Here is an 18947-nt window from a genome sequence, read left to right as displayed (position 1 = left end):
AGAGAATGTGGGATGCAAAAGGTCTCCTAAACTATTCAAGATTGTACAGAAAGTGTCAATAAGGAGTATCGAAACCGACCAAAGGAAACAGAAAAAGGACAAGGAAACGACTGCCGTGAAGAAGAGAGAGATGAAAAGAGACAGTCGACAATAAAGTGGGGCGGTGGCGGGTAGGACTGTTGTGGTGACCGTATTACTGTCACACCGGCAGTCATGACCACAGTCAAATTCCACATAACCGCTGAGTCACGGTAATCTCCTCCTATGACCCATTCTAAATCTAAACTCATTTCACATATTAGTAAAGACCAGATTAAATTGAGAACAGTCCGATGGGCGACAATATTATAACTTGTTGAGAGAACAGCCCTGTGTGGCCTGAGGCAAGGAACAGAGAGCAAGTTTTTCAAATCACCAATAGTCCCATCATGCAGCCCATATATGTTTTGATTTCTAAGACATTCTAAGGCTTGTATCATTCACAACTAAAGTTGCCAAAAAACTCTAAATCTAGCATATAAGACCTGTTTCAAATGATCACTTTTACACTCAGCATAGCCATTTCATTTGTGCCCTCGCTCGGGAATGTCCTTAAATATCCTTAATATTTTATTCAGCTAAGTTCAATTATATTCTTCATTCTTTATTGTGATGGTGAACACCGAGTGTACAAAACTTTAGAAAGACCTGCTATTTCCATGACAGACTGACCTGGTGAATCCAGGTGAAATATATGATCCCTTATTGATGTCGCCTGTTAAATCCACTTCAATCAGTGTAGATGAAGGGAATGAGACAGGTTAAAGAAGGATTTTTAAGCCTTGAGACAATTGAGACATGGATTGTTTGTGCGCCATTCACAGGGTGAATGGGCAAGACAAAATATTTAGGTGCCTTTGAACGTGGTATGGTAGTAGATGCCAGGCACACCGGTTTGTGTCAAGAACTGCAACGCTGCTGGGTTTTTCACACTCAACAGTTTCCTGTGTGTATCAAGAATTGTCCACCACCCAAAGGACATCCAGCCAACTTGACACAACTGTGGAACGCGTTCGACACCTTGTTGAGTCCATGCCCCGATTAATTGAGGCTGTTCTGAGGGCAAAAGGGGGTGAAACTCAATATTAGGTAAGTGTTCCTAACGTTTAGTACACCCAGTAAACTGATTTATTATACTTTTTGAAATGTATATGTTTTCAAAGGCGCACATCAGGCCTAGAGATGCTAAACGTGTTTATGTTAATTAACAGTCAATTACCGTGAGACTGGCAGTCATTTGCATGACAGTGAGAAGGTGACGAAATGATGACAGCCGCAGCCCTAGTGGCGAGTCAAAAACAATCGAAGGAACAAAAGCGACAGTCTTGCAGTGAGAAGGAGGAGAAGAGAGGAAGGAGAGACCCACAGGACGACCAACCAGAAATGCTCATCACCTTCCCCTCCCTTGAATATATGTTTGGAGTGGTAGGACTGTAACGGTGTTATACTGTAGTAAGGACATAGGTGGCATGTGAGTTTCAAGTTTGGGGATGCTTATAATTTATCCTACCATTTCTACCGATCTGCGTGCCAGTTATGATTTTTCAAATGCGGATTTTTGTGGAACAGTTACATTTCAATAATCAACTTTCAATAAAAGTTTTTGTTTCTCACAATCATTGTCACGTGGTTAAACATACAAATCTTAATTAAAATGATACAAATCTAAAAGTTAAAATTCAACTAATGTGAGAGCAACACCCTCTGCCACATGGACACATTGATACACCGTGATCCATTGGCGGCTAAAGAAATCAGCGCATGGAACTCAAAGATAGCCTATAGGCCAACTTCCATCGTCAACTAAGTAAAATACATAGGCCTAAAGCTGAAAAATAAAATAGAAAATATCTTGATGAAAATACAGGTTCTTTCAATCGCATTATCTCTCTACTCCGACTGTCTGCCTCCCTTTCCATCCGTGAGCTATCTCTAGTGATGTGCAACAGTTTATCAAATCAATCAACTGGGTCCAGCCTAAAGCTGTCCTAGGCGAACTTGCAAATTGTATCAACTAGCCTATTCCGGGCCCTCAGAGGTTCCTGTGCCAGTGAGCTCTAAACAGACAGCTGTTTTTGAAGGGAAAAGTGTTTAGGTATTTTATGACGTTTCCACCGGATATATGGGATCATCAGATCATTATGCTTTTCTCTTTCACACCGTGGCTTGGTGATTGTCGAGGACAGGGGACTGTTGGAAAGATTTGCCAAATACCGTGAGGAACTATTATCATCCGCAATGGATGTTTAAAAACAACAGACTTTGTTGACTTACTGTGTGAGGTGAAGAAAAAATGACTGAGGAGCTCAGCTTATTAGTGGTGGACGTGGTGAGTTACGACAATCAGAAAACAGACATTTAGGCACTTTCCTACATTTGCATGGAGCACGCCAGGTACGTCTATGTGCGTCCAGACGCGCGTACTCCATCAACATTATCAGGATCCGAGAAACCTGACACATGTTCATTGATCACTAGCCATCAGATTCGACCTGCTTGCTCACAGCTGCACTAGGGTCGGACAGCATTCCTGTGTAGATTAAGACACCGCGGAGCCAGCGCGAGATATGGCTTGGAAACGTACCGCAATCCAGGGATGAGAAATGCATTGTACTCCGAATTGTCCCATTATCCCAACTGTTACACCGAGAAGATGTTTTTCTGGAAAACTGTTTTTTTCATCCTCATGCTAGCTAGCAGTAGCCACAGCAGCTATTATGGAATGGCACGTCACGTTGAATAACAAAGGAGCTGATTGGCTGACATTACAAAATGGCTGCGTTGGCTACTGCTAGCTAGCATGAAGACGAAAAGGGCAATTTTCCCGGGAAAACGAGCATTATTTCAATCTTCTAAATGGAGCAGTGTGGATAAAGGTAAAATTTGGTGCACATTGGCATATCCCATCCCTGCATTGAGGTACGTTTTCCGACCCATGTCTCGCGCCGGCTCCATTGTGTCTTAATCTAACCATAATCTAACCGTGTTCGAACCCCAGTGCATCTCAGTGTAAACAAGAGTTAACGGTAGAGGAGGTATCTTCTGGCAAATTGCTCACATGGAGCACTACAAACAAAACACAATGAACAAATGTACAAAACTCGTAAATTGTGGTTATGAAATAAACCCCAAATTGTTTGTCACAAGTGTAGCAAGTTGTGAATGCTACAAACAACATTTCCGTTCCGAGAAAGAGAATGGGAAATTCATGTAAATAATACATGCATTAACAGAAATGTATGTAACCAAATTACGGGAATTAATGGTACATTTATTACTGGGGATATATGTAATGGGGAATTGAGAAAAAAGAAACAATCAAAGGGCAAACAATTCACACAATGAAACAATGAATGCGCAATAATTGGTGGAAGACAGCTGAGGCATTCTGGAGAGAGAAGCACCATATCTTCACCACATTCCCCTCCCCTTCTTCTATCTATCTATTTCTAACTATCTCACCGGAGAAATCATCAGAGCGAGCAAAACAGCGCCCCTCTGTCTTACTATATGTAGCCAATGTATCTGATGCTGTCTGGCCAAAAAGAGTATGACATGCCATACTCATCTGTGACTTGTTTCAGGAAACCAGGCGTATGTCGCGGGTCACTACTTCCCAGGAGAGTCATTTGAACAAAAACTTTTTTTAATCAAAATGCGTTTTTTGGTCAGAAATGCCTTCTGGAAAATGGTATTTTTCATGTGCCTTAATAACAAACTTGAATGCCATCTGTAAATACAAATAAAATTGTTAAATTACGAGCCTCGTTGGTCTGGCCACAGAAAAAGTCAGCAACCTTCCCGCTAGCCATGATTAGCTGAAATAATGAGTGAGCTGGACATGCCGAGAGATGAGTTCGGATTGGTCTGCCATATAGCACACTTTTGTCTATTTGAGATGGTCAGTATGTGTAGGTAATCCTGTCTAAGACAGATTTTTTAAAATATATTGCGTAGAAGAAATTCATAAGTGTTGCTCTTCACTTTCTGGAGGACCGAGTTTTGTAATCAGTGAAATTAGAGTATGATAGCTAAGGAGATGGAGAAAACACCTGTCCCCTGATTACATCTACAAACTAAGGGCAACCATGGCATCCGTGCCAGGGAGAAGTGTCCATCCATGATGTATACGGTTAAGATAGTTTAGCGAGCTACATTTTCAGATATTACACATTTCTAATTTTGACAGAAAGTCGTTTTCATTTCAAGTTAAAGTGTACTGTTAGCTAGCTAGCTAGCTAATGTTAGTTGGCTGGCTGACTAATAATGTTACCTATATGATCTTATTATTCGTATCTCAGAGCCATTTGCTTTGCTAGTTATAGCTTAATGTTAGCTAGCTGGTTGGTTAGCTACCTGCAGATTCATGCAGGGTAGTAACGTCATGAGTTGGGATTATGGTTCATTGTTTACCTAGCTGTCTTAACCTGTTGGGGATAGGGGGCAGTATTTGCACGGCCGGATAAAAAACGTACCCGATTTAATCTGGTTACTACTCCTGCCCAGTAACTAGAATATGCATATAATTGTTTGATTTGGATAGAAAACACCCTAAAGTTTCTAAAACTGTTTGAATGGTGTCTGTGAGAATAACAGAACTCATATGGCAGGCCAAAACCTGAGAAGATTCCAAACAGGAAGCGCTCTCTCTGACCATTTCTTGGCCTTCTTTGTCATCTCTATCCAAAACAAAGTATCTCTGCTGTAACGTGACATTTTCTAAGGCTCCCATAGGCTCTCAGAAGGCGCCAGAACGTTGAATGATGACTCTCCAGTCTCTGGCTGAAAAACAGTAGCGCATTGGGTAAGTGGTCGATCTGAGAACAATGAGACGGGTGCGCGCGTGCACGTGAAGAGTCCATTTTACTTTCTCTGTCTTTGAACGAAAACAACGACTCCCGGTCGGAATATTATCGCTTTTTTTCGAGAAAAATCGCATAAAAATTGATTTTAAACAGCGTTTGACATGCTTCGAAGTACGGTAATGGAATATTTTTAATTTTTTTGTCACGAAACGCGCCGGGCGCGTCACCCTTCTTTACCCTTTGGATAGTGTCTTGAACGCACGAACAAAACGCCGCTATTTGGATATAACTATGGATTATTTGGAACCAAACCAACATTTGTTGTTTAAGTAGAAGTCCTGGGAGTGCATTCTGACGAAGAACAGCAAAGGTAATCCAATTTTTCTTATAGTAAATCTGAGTTTGCTGAGTACCAAACTTGGTGGGTGTCAAAATAGCTAGCCTGTGATGGCCGGGCTATCTACTCAGAATATTGCAAAATGTGCTTTCACCGAAAAGCTATTTTAAAATCGGACACCGCGATTGCATAAAGGAGTTCTGTATCTATAATTCTTAAAATAATTGTTATGTTTTTTGTGAACGTTTATCGTGAGTAATTTAGTAAATTCACCGGAAGTGTTCGGTGGGAATGCTAGTCACATGCTAATGTAAAAAGCTGGTTTTTGATATAAATATGAACTTGATTGAACAAAACATGCATGTATTGTATAACATAATGTCCTAGGAGTGTCATCTGATGAAGATCATCAAAGGTTAGTGCTGCATTTAGCTGTGGTTTTGGTTTTTGTGACATTATATGCTAGCTTGAAAAATGGGTGTCTGATTATTTCTGGCTGGGTACTCTGCTGACATAATCTAATGTTTTGCTTTCGTTGTAAAGCCTTTTTGAAATCGGACAGTGTGGTTAGATTAACGAGAGTCTTGTCTTTAAAATGGTGTAAAATAGTCATATGTTTGAGAAATTGAAGTAATAGCATTTCTAAGGTATTTGAATATCGCGCCACGGGATTCCACTGGCTGTTGACTAGGGTGGGACGCAAACGTCGCACCTAGCCCAGAGAGGTTAACAAAATACTCCACTATGCAAGTAACCATTTCAATAGAATGTCACTGCGACAACTGTTGATAGACGTAGCTGGTAAATTCGCTTTGGCTATATATTCTGATTTCAGAGCACTCTCATCTGAGTGTGCCAGAGCACAGAATAACTGACAAATTTACGAATGCTCAACACCCGTGAATATGGCCGGTGTCAGTAAATGTTGGAAAAAAGCGTAAATTGTTGCCAGCAGCACAGTTGCAGTCACCAACGCTCTGGATAACATAAAACAGCCGAACCAGCTCTGCTAGGGTGAGTACAATGGTCAGTGATCTGTTCTCTCATTTGTGTCTGGAAGTAGCTAGCAAGCTAGCCAACGTTAGCCAGTTAGCTTGGGTGCTTGACTGCTGTTAGTACAGAACGCTCGGATCAACCCTTAAAGAGATGGGTGGGGCTAAAGCTTAAGAGGGTGTGAACGATGCTGAATGGGTGTAGAAAAAGAAGAGCTCTCCAGTTGGTACCAAAACATTCAAAGGCCATTTTCTCAAAAGTGAGGTTACAAGTTTATCAACATTCAAAGCAGAATAACTTTCCCATTGTTCCTCAAATGTAGTGTATGACATACTATTTTGGAGCTCTGTGTCTCTGCTTTTAACCAATGTAAAAAAAAAAACACAATTTCAAATTTTGCTACATAAGATCGAATCAAGGCAGTTGGTCACATTATTTTGTCCAGACAGCATCAGATACATGGTCTACACATATTGAGGCAGAGAGCAGCTCTTTCACTCGCTCTGATACTTTATTGAAGATTTAGGCGTCTTTCTGTCGTAAAATAAAATATAAATATTCAATATTTTATGTGGATGGGCAATGAGGTACAGTATACAGTAGGGCGGGCCAGGCCCCCTAAAGCCTGCCTATAATGCTGGCCCTGAAGAAGAGTATTGAAAATGAAGGGAGAAAAAATATGTAGTGGATGGCAACTAGCTTGCTGAAACCCCTTGTGGGTCCAAATGCAAAAACAGGGAAATGCAGAGGTATGACACAAAGGGAAACCCACCGAAAACAGAGTACAGGAACGCTGATCTAGGATCAGTTATGTCATTTACGGAAAAATATTATATTGACAGGGAGGACCTGAACCTAGATGAGCACTCTTACTCTGAGATACTTTGTGAGTATAAGCCCTACTGATGACCAGTGATGATCACTGCAATTATCTTCTTTCCTTTATTTGAATTATTTCCTTGTTTTTTTTCTATCACTATTTTCTATACTATTCATACATTTCTTTGGGCATTTTATAAATAAAATGCATTTCTTAAAATGAAAGGGTTGTGTGTGATTTGCTTTTGTGAGACAAAGACTAAGTGTGTTTATAGAAAATCTAACACTAGTGTACACTGCGGAGTGGTCCATGGAACTCACTAGCATCAGCCACAGCAATGCTAATAGCTAGCCTAGAAAGTAGCACACTGCTACAAACCGTAGAAGTAACAGGCCCTCTCAGATCAGCCCAGCAAGAGGAATCTGATTTAAACTGATTTAAACTGTCATCTGTCAGAACGGCACATACGCACGCTGGCCAGCCACAATGTTTTATAAGTCTGAGTTTTTTTTAAGTGTGGTTGCAAGACACTCCCTCCTCATGGCCAGAACTAGTGTTTCTGCTTAACTCTGTTTACCGTTTACCACTTAGCAGGGCTCAAACACCACATCAATGCAGCCTTTCTTTTAAGGGAGATATGATCTTTAGAACATATCTGAGCGCTGCCTTTAGACTGATAGGCAGAAGGAATGCTGGTTAGGAGAGGTAACTGGGCCAATACTAAAAAATACAGCCTCCTTGCTCACTGATCAGTAAGTGATTGTAAAAGTGAAGGTATGTTTCCACTGTATTGCTTTCAGTAATCCAACCTTGTCAGATCAGTAATTACCTCAAGGAAGGAAGAAAAGAAGGATGTATTTTGAATGTATTGAATAAGGCCATTTGTTTATGGTAGGGCAGCATCATGGCTGGATACGTTTCATTCATAAGCAGTGGATTGGTGGAGAGAAAAAGAGGGGAAAGGAAGGAAGTCACTTACATTTGGCTGTTAGCTTGTACCCTCCCAGGGGTGATGCGTGGCCGTCCACAGCATCGAATCCTGAAGACACCAGGACCACGTCAGGAGCAAACTCGTTGGCGATAGGCATCACCACCGTCCTGTGAAGGGAGTGAGGAAAAAAAAGGGAGTGGGAAAGAGAGAATGAGCCAGTTAATGCCACCATCCCATGTAGTGACTCACCTAAACATCCGTACTGACAGACACCACCTAGAGCAGGGATCATCAACTAGATTCAGTCCCGGGCCAATTTCTTTCTTGAGCGGATTGTCAGGAGGCCAGAACATAATTACAAATAATTTGTAGACTGCAAAAGACCGTTTCAAACCTTGCTTACATTTGTATACGATCACATACACTGAGTGTACAAAACATTAAGGACACCTGCTCTTTCCATAACATTGACTGACCTGGTGAATCCAGAGCATTGGGCAAGTAACTGAACGGTTGCTGGTTCGAATCTTAGAGCCAACAAGGTGAAAAAAAGTCTGCTGATGTGCCCTCGAGCAAGGCACTAATTGTTCCTCTAAGTTGATTGGATAAGAGAGTCTGCTACATGACTTAAATATAGCCAATGAACCACTTACAGTGCAATGTACCTGCTCATTTAGCAGCCACTTTCATCCAAACAGTCAGAGAACAACACATAACAATACATAACCTCCTATACAGGAATCAAAGCCACATATCTGGTTTTGAGAACCACAAGCTCCAAAAAACTGAGCCATAGAAACCCCCGAACTACACAGTGAGAGAAAGGAAGAACTCAGGTCACATGTCAGGGGAGCAGTAAAAGTGAATGGGAGGAACGGAATACACAACGATACTGTGGTTCTGAGGGGACGATACATCGTTGGTCTGTGTTGATGGCTGTGTGGGTGTGCGGAGTGAGACCTTAGAATCCGCCCTCTCTCCTACAGCTGGTGGAAGGAAAATAGATAGATAGTGAATTGAGTGTTTCGGTTCAGCAACCTGTGGTTGCAGTGACTCAGTTTGTCGAGGCTGTAGTGCGAGTATTCCCTTGCACTCCCAAGTCTAGGTCGTACTCATCAAGCTTTTCACTGAACCACATATGTGCACTGTGCATGTAATTGCGCTCATAATGCGTTATACTAAGGTGACGCATAGAAAGTGATCAATCCTTTCCTCCTTATCACGACTGTTTTTAAATATTCTCTTTCCAGGTGTAGAAATACAATTTGGTTAAGTTGAATTTCTCTTTTGTGCTGTGGTCGTGTACCTGTCACTGGGTTGATCCCGGATAGAAACAGCGTCGCATAGTTGTTCCTTTTACTGATAGGCTGTCAATATAGTGTAGGTGAAGTTGCAAAAGGTATCTGCCTGCGATGTGTCAGTGTTGTGAAGTTGTCTGAGACAGTGACAGCATTGTGTAGATGTTTGTAATCATACTGCTAATTTGCTGTGGGACTTCTCTGATTGACAGTATGAATAGCTCTTCCAGTGTAGCTGAACACTGCCTGCTTTTTGGGGCCGGCAGTATTTGGGTAGGCAGTGTTTTGGTGCGAGTAAGAAGTGGCTCAGGGCCGTGTTGTAGTAACCCTCTACTTTGCTGACCTCAGGAACATGGCGCTTGTCTCCTGGCTGCGGGCATGGCGGGTGAGCGGGCAGCATGCCCAAATTTCCTGAGCCCGCTTTCTTTCCATCCCGCTATCACCGCCACAATTATAGGCCTCCACTGAGCAAACCACGCCTCCCCCCTCCCACACGCACACAGCTGTCTGCAGTGGCGGCCCAAGAGAGAGAGGAGGTATTTTCAGGAGGCTCGGTACCTCAGACAGCTGAGATACACAGAGGAGAGTGTGCGTCACTGACTGTGTCAGAATGCCTCTGGCACTTGGGTGAAGAGAATGAGTAAGAGCTCCCGAGTGGCGCAGTGGTCTAAGCCACTGCATCTCAGTGCTAGAGGCGTCACTACAGCCCCTGGTTCGATTCCGGGCTGTATCACAAACGGCCGTGATTGGGAGTCCCATAGGGCAGAGCACAATTGGCCCAGTGTCATCTGGGTTAGGGTTTGGCCGGGGTAGGCCGTCATTGTAGATAAGAATAACAAGTGACAGAGTGAGGAGGTGAAGGAGATAATGAATGAGAGGAAGAGTAGAGAATGAAAGCATACCTGGGTAGTAGAAATACATCCAAAGAGATGCAACGAGAAAGTAGTACTGTTGGGGAAGTATTTGTTCAGCTGCTATAAAGCACACACACCACACACACGTCAAGCCTCGATCAAAAACTGCACGCATCATCAACCCCTCTCTAAAACAGACGACAACCTTGGGAAAGCCACAGCGATCCATTAGAGAGCCAGTGTGAGTGGAAACATTTTTTTTTTATAGGTCTGCTATGGAGTGAATCAGTGGATATCTATGTGGTAGATGAAAAAGGCTTGGTTAATAAGGCTAGTGGATAACGAGTTTTAACAAGATTTACGACGCCGTCTTAGCTACGGGACATCCTGGGTTTGTGGGGTGGTGTCACGCCCTGACCATAGAGAGCCCTCGGGGTTCTCTATGGTGTAATAGGTCAGAGCGTGACTAGGGGGGTTTTCTAGTTATTATAGTTCTATGTTGGTGTGTGAGTATGGTTCCCAATTGAAGGCAGCTGAATATCGTTGCCTCTAATTGGGGATCATACTTAGTGTGTCCCTTTTCCCACCTGCGTTGTGGGATATTGTTTTGTTTGTATGAGTGCTACGTATTGCACGTTTGTTAATTGTTTGTTGTTTTGAAGTTTCACTGTAATAAATATGTGGAACTCTACTCACGATCGTGACAGGTGGGATCGTGACAGGTGGGATCCAAAAACCTTCCTGCCTCCATCAGCTAGTTCCTGCCTGTAAAGTGTCGTCGCTGAGGTTTGCTTTCGATGTCGAGGGAAAATGTGTACTATTCTGCTCTGCCATGGCACGCAGTCGCACCGAATGTGTTTGTTCAGATTAAAGGTGCAATATGTAGCTTTGTGTGCCTTTTAACCAAATTCACATAAAAATGTGAGTTACGGTATACATCTGTTTTTCTCATTGAAAGCAAGTCTGATAAGCGGTAGATCCGTTCTATGTGTACTATTTCTACATTTTGTTTTTGCGTCTTTTTACTTTCGGTTTAGATGGTACAATGATTCTCTATTGCTTGTTTTGTCACAAACTGAAATTAGGTGAACATTTCAGAATTTTGGCAACCAGGTAATGGCAGAGCGATTTCTACACATTGTGCCTTTAAATAAAAAGAAAGTTGAATAAAAAGTGCTTAGAACATGTTTCTGTATTACCTGTTGCACATTTAGTTTGTTCCTCAATGCATGGACCTTGGTTGGATTGTGTGCATGTGTGTCTGTGTATTGCTGTGAGAGAGTGTGTGTGTGTGTGTGTATCCCGACACTGTGTGGGAGCATGCTTGGGAGGACCTGCTAAGCCTCAGGGTTGAACACCTCTCTCCTGAGACAGTCAGGTCTAACATAAATCCCCCTGACCCACTGTAATATCCTCATCACACGCCAACACACACACTCAGACTCTCTCTCACACAAACACACGTATACGTACCACATACACACCCGCGCATTGACTCGCTACCGGTACCCCCTGTATATAGCCTCGTTATTGTTATGTAAAATCCTTGTGTTACTTTTTGATTACATTTTTTTGTTTATTTAGTAAATATTTTATTAACTCTATTTCTTGAACTGCATTTTAGGTTAAGGGCTTGTAAGTAAGCCTTTCACGGTAAGGTCTACACCTGTAGTATTCGCCGCATGTGACAAATACAAATTGAATCAATTTGTATCTCATCCTCTCTAGCATTTCTGCGAAGATAATGCCGCCACCTCTGTGACTACTCGATGCGCCCGACCTATAAAGCTCCCCGAACCCACCGAAACCCCCTGAAGATCAGTTCCGCAGGTGGTCGCCCAACACGTCAACTTTCCCATAGAGGTGGCCCTCTGGAGTCTGCTATTCCTTCTCCTCTGATCTTTACTGGGGCATTCCTGTAGCTATTGGATTTTTCACCGATATGAGAAGACGAGATGAGCCACGTCTCTCTCTCTTTCATCTGCACTGTTTTCTTTACCTTTTTCACAGTGAGGTTGTGCACTTAGGGTTTGGGAGAGAATAGACTAGACGGAGGTGGGAGATTTAGTCAGTGTGCTGCCGTAGATGAACACTCTTTGGGGGATTGAGAAGTCTTTCTGTAGGGGACTTTGTTCACAAATAGTTCACCCAAGTTCTCAAAATGGCGTCCATTCGCTCATTGCGCTGAGTGATAAGACATGCAGACGCACTAAGACTCAAACACGAGCGCGTGCACACACACTTCTTTCAGAATGGAGGCAGCTTTTCCCTCAGTGGCATTGACAAGAAACAGGGAAACCTCCCTCTCTAGGAACTCTCTCCATCTTCCTCCTTTTCATCCCTTTGTGTGTGTGTGTGTGTGTGTTGTGTGTTTTCATGTGGACTCCTAAACAGCAGATGAGGAGGAAGACGATATAGCTTGACTGGACACACATGACTTCAGTTTACGATTGCTAATTAGCAATAGCTCATGTACAGATTCCCCCTGCGATGGACTGAGACCGATTGCGGGAGCTTAGAAGTAGAACCGTCGACTGCCAGGCACCCGAAAAGAGATCCATCCTCACCGTCCGGCCTAATCCACCCAGGAGGGGCACGCCAAGACCGGCTAGGGAAGTAAAATAGACCCCCCCCCCCCCCGGATACAATACCTCCCAAACCTACTAACCAACAAAGGGTTAACGCTAGCCATGCCTACATGTTAGGCTCAAAGGCTTTTCCGACCGTTCACAAAAAAGCATGGGAGAGCAGGCAAAGAGACAGGGTAGAAAACACATACACAGACACACACACACACACACACTTCAAAGCCTTGTCATCTGGCGTTGCGGAGAGCTGGGTTGAATTAAGCTCAATTCTCCTCTCTGTTTCCAAGTTCATGGTGAGAGAGGGAGCGAGAGGGAGAGAGAGAGACGGTGCTTCTGGTTTTCATTAGGGACCATTTTCTTATCTTTTTTTTCTCTCTCTTTCTGGAGTCTGGCTTGATCCCCTGCAAATGCAACGTGGCACTGGCTGTGAAGAAATTAGAAGATGACGCCCGCGAGGCAGGCATCCTCTTACACAGAGAGAGAGAGAGAGAACGAGAAGGGAGCGAATATGCTGCTTACAAAACAAGAGACAAAATAAGGAGTGAGATGGGGAGGATGTGTGCGTGTGTGTATGGTTTGTGTGTGTGTGTGTGTGTGTGTGTGTGAGAGTAAGTGTGTATTTGTGTCTGTGTGTCTCTGTGCTTGAGAGAGAGAGAGAAAGACATAGAAAGAGACAGAGGGAGAGGGAGAGCGGATATATGGACTGTTGGGCTATGCTGGCCTTATTCCTCTGGGTTCTGTTAATCAGAGAGGCCGAGGAGAGACTCTCACTTCCTCACTGTGGGATTGATAAGCGCCAGGGGCCAGCTGAGTGACATAAGGGGAAGACCCACGTACGCCTTCTCTAAGTTCAATTCAAGAATATTTATTGACATGGAAAGTGTAAGAATTGACATTGCCAAAGAAAACATATCAAATCAATTTCCATCTCTCCCCATCTACATTTTACATTTACATTTACGTCATTTAGCAGACGCTCTTATCCAGAGCGACTTACAAATCTACTTGTGTAGATCTCATAGCTTTGGATAGGTGTAAGCAATATGGTGGAATTTCCACCTAGCCTTTCAGAGGTTGAGGTGAAGCTAGGATGTAAAGTTAAGGTTGTATCAATCACTTACAGTATCTCATAAAGTTCATGAACTTTGCTCGCTGTCAGCCTGTCATTGCTAGAGGACTATATAACCGAATCAACTTTTAGAATATCTGTCGTGGCTGAAAACCAACGTTTTCACATTACGTTTTTTATTGTTGTGGGAAAGGAGAATTAACAAAGAGGCAACTCGAATTAACTCTGATGGCTTTTATTAGAATACATTACAAGCAGTGGGAGAAAAAAAAATAATTCATGCTGCGAGAGGTATCAGATCCTGGCAAATAGGTTCCGGAACGAAACTGTCCAAAACAGAGAGGTGCCGGATCCTGTTCCAGCAGGATCAAATGAAGCACTGGTTATACTGCTATAGAGAAAAATAGCCAATGGATGCCAAGATACATGAGGCATGACAACAACATGAGGAGCGACAACACACGGTTTTCTGGCCTGAACTACTAGTGTCACAGAGTATCAACAAACAAGATGTCTAACCCTTTCCAAACAGTTGGTCTTGCAGTTCTATCAATTGCAGCATCAACATAATGGGGCAGGATGGTTACTAACAATGCATTGTCAGAATCTTAAGAATTTTCCAAATGTAGCTTCCAAAAGATCCACTTTACACTGAGCCAACATGGGTATGATGGAAGACATTTTGGCACCAGTACGCTGTAGTTTCCCAATTCCTTTACCAGATTGACTGGTGTTGGGTGGCACTGGCTTCTATAAATTGAAGGGGGAGCTACTCTTCTTGCTTGGTTGAGAAAAAACAACAACAAAGGATAGATTTGAGCAACGCATAACATTTTGCTTTGCTTTAAATGGCTCTACAACAACAAAAGAGGCACTACCTGAAGACGGGCTACACGTGACTCAGATGGTAGGGGCAAGGCGCTTGAGGGTTTTTCACATGTGTTGCATATACTGTATAATAATATGTCGTAGGAACACATGCGCCCTAATATGTATCATGTTCCACATCTCAAATGCTGCGTAAATCCATATGACATATATGATACTGCGGCTTGTACAGCATGTGCTCCATCTGCCTTGGATGTGAGAGGGTCAGTTTGGGGTTAGGTGAGGAGCAGGGTTACAGTTGAAGTCGGAAGTTTACGTACACTTAGGTTGGAGTCATTAAAACTCATTTTTCAACCACTCCACAAATGTCTTGTTAACAAACTACAGTTTTGGCAAGTTGGTTAGGACATCTACTTTGTGCATGACACAAGTAATTCTTCCAACAATTGTTTACAGACAGATTATTTCACTTATAATTCACTGTATCACAATTCCAGTAGGTCAGAAGTTTACGTACACTAAGTTGACTGTGCCTTTAAACAGCTTGGAAAATTCCAGAAAATGATGTCATGGCTTTAGAAGCTTCTGATAGGCTAATTTACATAATTTGAGTCAATTGGAGGTGTACCTGTGGATGTATTTCAAGGCCTACCTTCAAACTCAGTGCCTCTTTGCTTGACATCATGGGAAAATCAAAAGAAATCAGCCAAGACCTCAGAAAAATAATTGTAGACCTCCACAAGTCTGGTTCATCCTTGGGAGCAATTTCCAAATGCCTGAAGGTACCACGTTCATCTGTACAAACAATAGTACACAAGTATAAACACCATGGGACCACGCAGCCGTCATACCGCTAAGGAAGGAGACGCGTTCTGTCTCCTAGAGATGAACGTACTTTGGTGCGAAAAATTGCAAATTAATCCCAGAACAACAGCAAAGGACCTTGTGAAGATGCTGGAGGAAAAGGGGACAAAAGTATCTATATCAACAGTAAAACGAGTCCTATATCGGCATAACCTGAAAGGCTGCTCAGCAAGGAAGAAGCCACTGCTCCAAAACCGCCATAAAAAAGCCAGACTATGGTTTGCAACTGCACATGGGGACAAAGATCGTAGTTTTGGAGAAATGTCCTCTGGTCTGATGAAACAAAAATAGAACTGTATGGCCATAATGACCATCGTTATGTTTGGAGGAAAAAGGGGGACGCTTGCAAGACAAAGAACACCATCCCAACCGTGAAGCACGGGGGTGGAAGCATCATGTTGTGGGGGTGCTTTGCTGCAGGAGGGACTTGTGCACTTCACAAAATAGATGGCATCATGAGGGGGGAAAATGATGTGGATATATTGAAGAAACATCTCAAGACATTAGTCAGGAAGTTCAAGCTTGGTTGCAAATGGGTCTTCCAAATGGACAATGACCCCAAGCATCCATCCAAAGTTGTGGCAAAACGGCTTAAGGACAACAAAGTCAAGGTATTGGAGTGGCCATCACAAAGCCCTGACCTCAATCCCATAGAACATTTGTGGGAAGTACTGAAAAAGCGTGTGTGAGTAAGGAGGCCTACAAATCTGACTCAGTTACACCAGCTCTGTCAGGAGGAATGGGCCAAAATTCACCCAACTTATTGTGGGAAGCTTGTGGAAGGCTACCCGAAACATTTGACCCAAGTTCAACAATTTAAAGGCAATGCTACCAAATACTAATTGAGTGTATGTAAACTTTTGACCCGCTGGGAATGTGATGAAAGAAATAAAAGCTGAAATAAATAATTCTCTCTACTATTATTCTGACATTTCACATTCTTAAAATAAAGTGGTGATTCTAACTGACCTAAGACAGGGAATTTTTACTAGGATTAAATGTTAGGAATTGTTAAAAACTGAGTTTAAATGTATTTGGCAAATGTGTATGTAAACTTCCGACTTCTACTGTATGTGGAGATTGAGATCTGGGGTACATTAGGGTGGCACGGTATCCTGGTTAGCATAGCATAGTGTGCAGCCAGCCATTCAGTGAGAGAGAGCGAGAGAGCGAGAGAGAGAGTGGCTTGATGTGTGTCTACTGGTACCGGCAGCTCAGACAGCTCATCTTCAAAGTGGGGCGTCGCGAATTGCCCTCTGCCCTGCATCCCACCATATGTCTGTGTGTGTGAGTGTGTTTGTGAGTGTATGCATGCATTCTTTGGTGGGTGGGTGAGTGTGTGTATGCACACATTGGTGCCTGTGAGCATGCGTGCGTGAGTTTCGAGTGGCGTTTGTTTTTCTGGTGTGTTTGTGTTGTGTGTCTATATGTGCTTGCTCGCATTGTGTGTGTGTGTACAGTGCGAGTGTGTAGGTGGGTTATAAATAGCCCCAGACAGCGGACCTAATGGAGTTCAGCCCTGGCATCAGCCTGCTTGGCAGATAAAAGAGGCCGCCACAAAGCTTTGCCTCGGCCGTGCACTACAACACATCATACTTCATGTTTCATGGCCTCTCAGCCATATAGAACACACTTCCTGTTATTTTTGGACGGGAGCTTTTCACACAGTCATGGTGAACCATGCCCTTTTTCCCCCAGATGAAATTCTCTCAGTACTTCTGCTCTGGATGAGATGTAATGTTGATGTAGTGTATCATGTGAATAGATATTACTGTAAAATTGACAATGTGTGGACAATATGTACACTTTTGGGACTATTTAATTGGTTCCATTGTACAGGGAAAATTAATCAAGTGCACCTGAAGCGTATGGAATTATTTGACATATGTATTTGACCGAGGTTTGACCCCAAATTATGTTAACGTGGTTGTATTCGTGAACATCACTTGTATTTTTGGCAGGGATATTTTACATCATTTGCCCAATCCGTTTTTTGTAGTCCTTTTTATGTTTTCTTCCCTCTAGAAAAATCTACTGTTGTCCTGAGTCTGCGATCAACTATTTCTATGTACTGCGTTCTAATCCTAACTGCTAACAATAGCTTACTGTCTCCGTCACTTTGGCTTAAGTTGAAAGCTGTGGACATAGACAACATAGGGTATCATTTACATTAAAGGCAAGAAGGCAATGGGTGATATCGGAGTGAATTATTCATTTAATGTGCGTCTGTAGACTTGCGGCCCTGACAGTAGGGTGTACAGTGGGGTCCAAAATGATTGACACCCTTGATAAAGATGAGCAATAATGACTGTATAAAATAAATCATTAAAATACTGAGCTATATTGCATGTTCCAATTAAAAAGTGGGAAATTATATTATTTTATAATAATATAATTTCTCAGAGAAAGATATTTTGCTTAACAAGTATATATATTTATTTTTTCTCCAAAAAGGTATGGGTCAAAATTATGATAATAATTAAAGTAGTCAAACGTTTAGTATTTGGTCCCATATTCCTAGTATTCCTAGTAAATTTGATTATAAATAAGAATAGAATATGTTTCTAAACACTTCTACATGAATGCGGATGCTACCATGATTACGGATAATCCTGAATGAATCGGGAATAATGATGAGTGAGAAAGTCACCGAGGGTCAAAGATCATACCCCCAAGACATGCTAACCTCTCACCATTACCAATAACAGGGGCGGCTAGCATGTCTTGGGGGTATGATCTTTGACCCTCGGTGACTTTCTCACTCATCATTATCTCATACTCTCAATATAGCTCAGTATTTGAATTATTTATTTTATACACTCATTATTGCTCATCTTTATCAAGGGTGTCAATTATTTTGAATCCTACTGTATATGGTTCCAGAGGTGGGAACTGTCAGGACAGATGGACCACTGGGACATTTCAGCCTGTTGAAATACAACCCTCTCCTCAGTCGAGTGCTCCCTAAGCACTCCACACTCCAACAGCCAACCCCCACCACTGCAAATTCCCCACTAAACAGGCCCCTAATTTTCTCTCTTTTTCACTCTTTTGTTTGCATGCGCTGGTGTTCCCGGCTTAAGAAAACATCACCGTACTCTGTGGTAGCTAGTCCGTGTTTGTGTGTTACCTGAAGGCAGCCAGGTACTCTGCGTCTCCCATGGGTGGTTCTAGCCCCCCGGTGAAAGCCATGTTCACATTGAAGCCCATGCCTGCCCCAGTGCCCACCTACAACACACACAACGCAACATAGGTTAGTCAACACACGCAAAATTACACACACATACACCATAACATCTGAACATTGATTGACCATTCCTCTATAGATGGACCATATCGAAGCCCTTTCTAGTAATATGTGTAGTATCTCTAGGAAAAGACTGCTGGGATTCCTGCTATTTACCTGTCAAAGCTCAGATTACAGCTGCCAGGCAAGAGCACACACTAATATATGCATGCACACACACAATTACACGCAACACACACTTTTACATTAAGTCTGTGCATTTTACAAACAACAT

General features: G+C 42.6%; 1 protein-coding gene across 6 annotated transcripts in view; it reads right to left on the bottom strand.

Moving 5' to 3' along the window:
* The window catches only part of hdac4 (histone deacetylase 4), a 245849-nt gene that overhangs the window by 20832 nt on the left and 206070 nt on the right, over positions 1-18947 (bottom strand). For all 6 annotated transcript variants that reach the window (XM_014164296.2, XM_014164298.2, XM_045704423.1 and 3 more), the window contains 2 exons: positions 18557-18654; positions 7974-8092 (listed from right to left, as the gene is read on the bottom strand). In XM_014164296.2, coding sequence (XP_014019771.1) covers positions 7974-8092; positions 18557-18654 — 217 coding nt within the window. The remainder of the gene's footprint in view (positions 1-7973; positions 8093-18556; positions 18655-18947) is intronic.

This window comes from Salmo salar, chromosome ssa21, assembly GCF_905237065.1.
Source record: "Salmo salar chromosome ssa21, Ssal_v3.1, whole genome shotgun sequence".
In the NCBI taxonomy this organism is placed as follows: Eukaryota; Metazoa; Chordata; class Actinopteri; order Salmoniformes; family Salmonidae; genus Salmo; species Salmo salar.
Note: the sequence above shows the minus strand (reverse complement) of the source record. Positions and strands in the feature narration are given on the sequence as shown.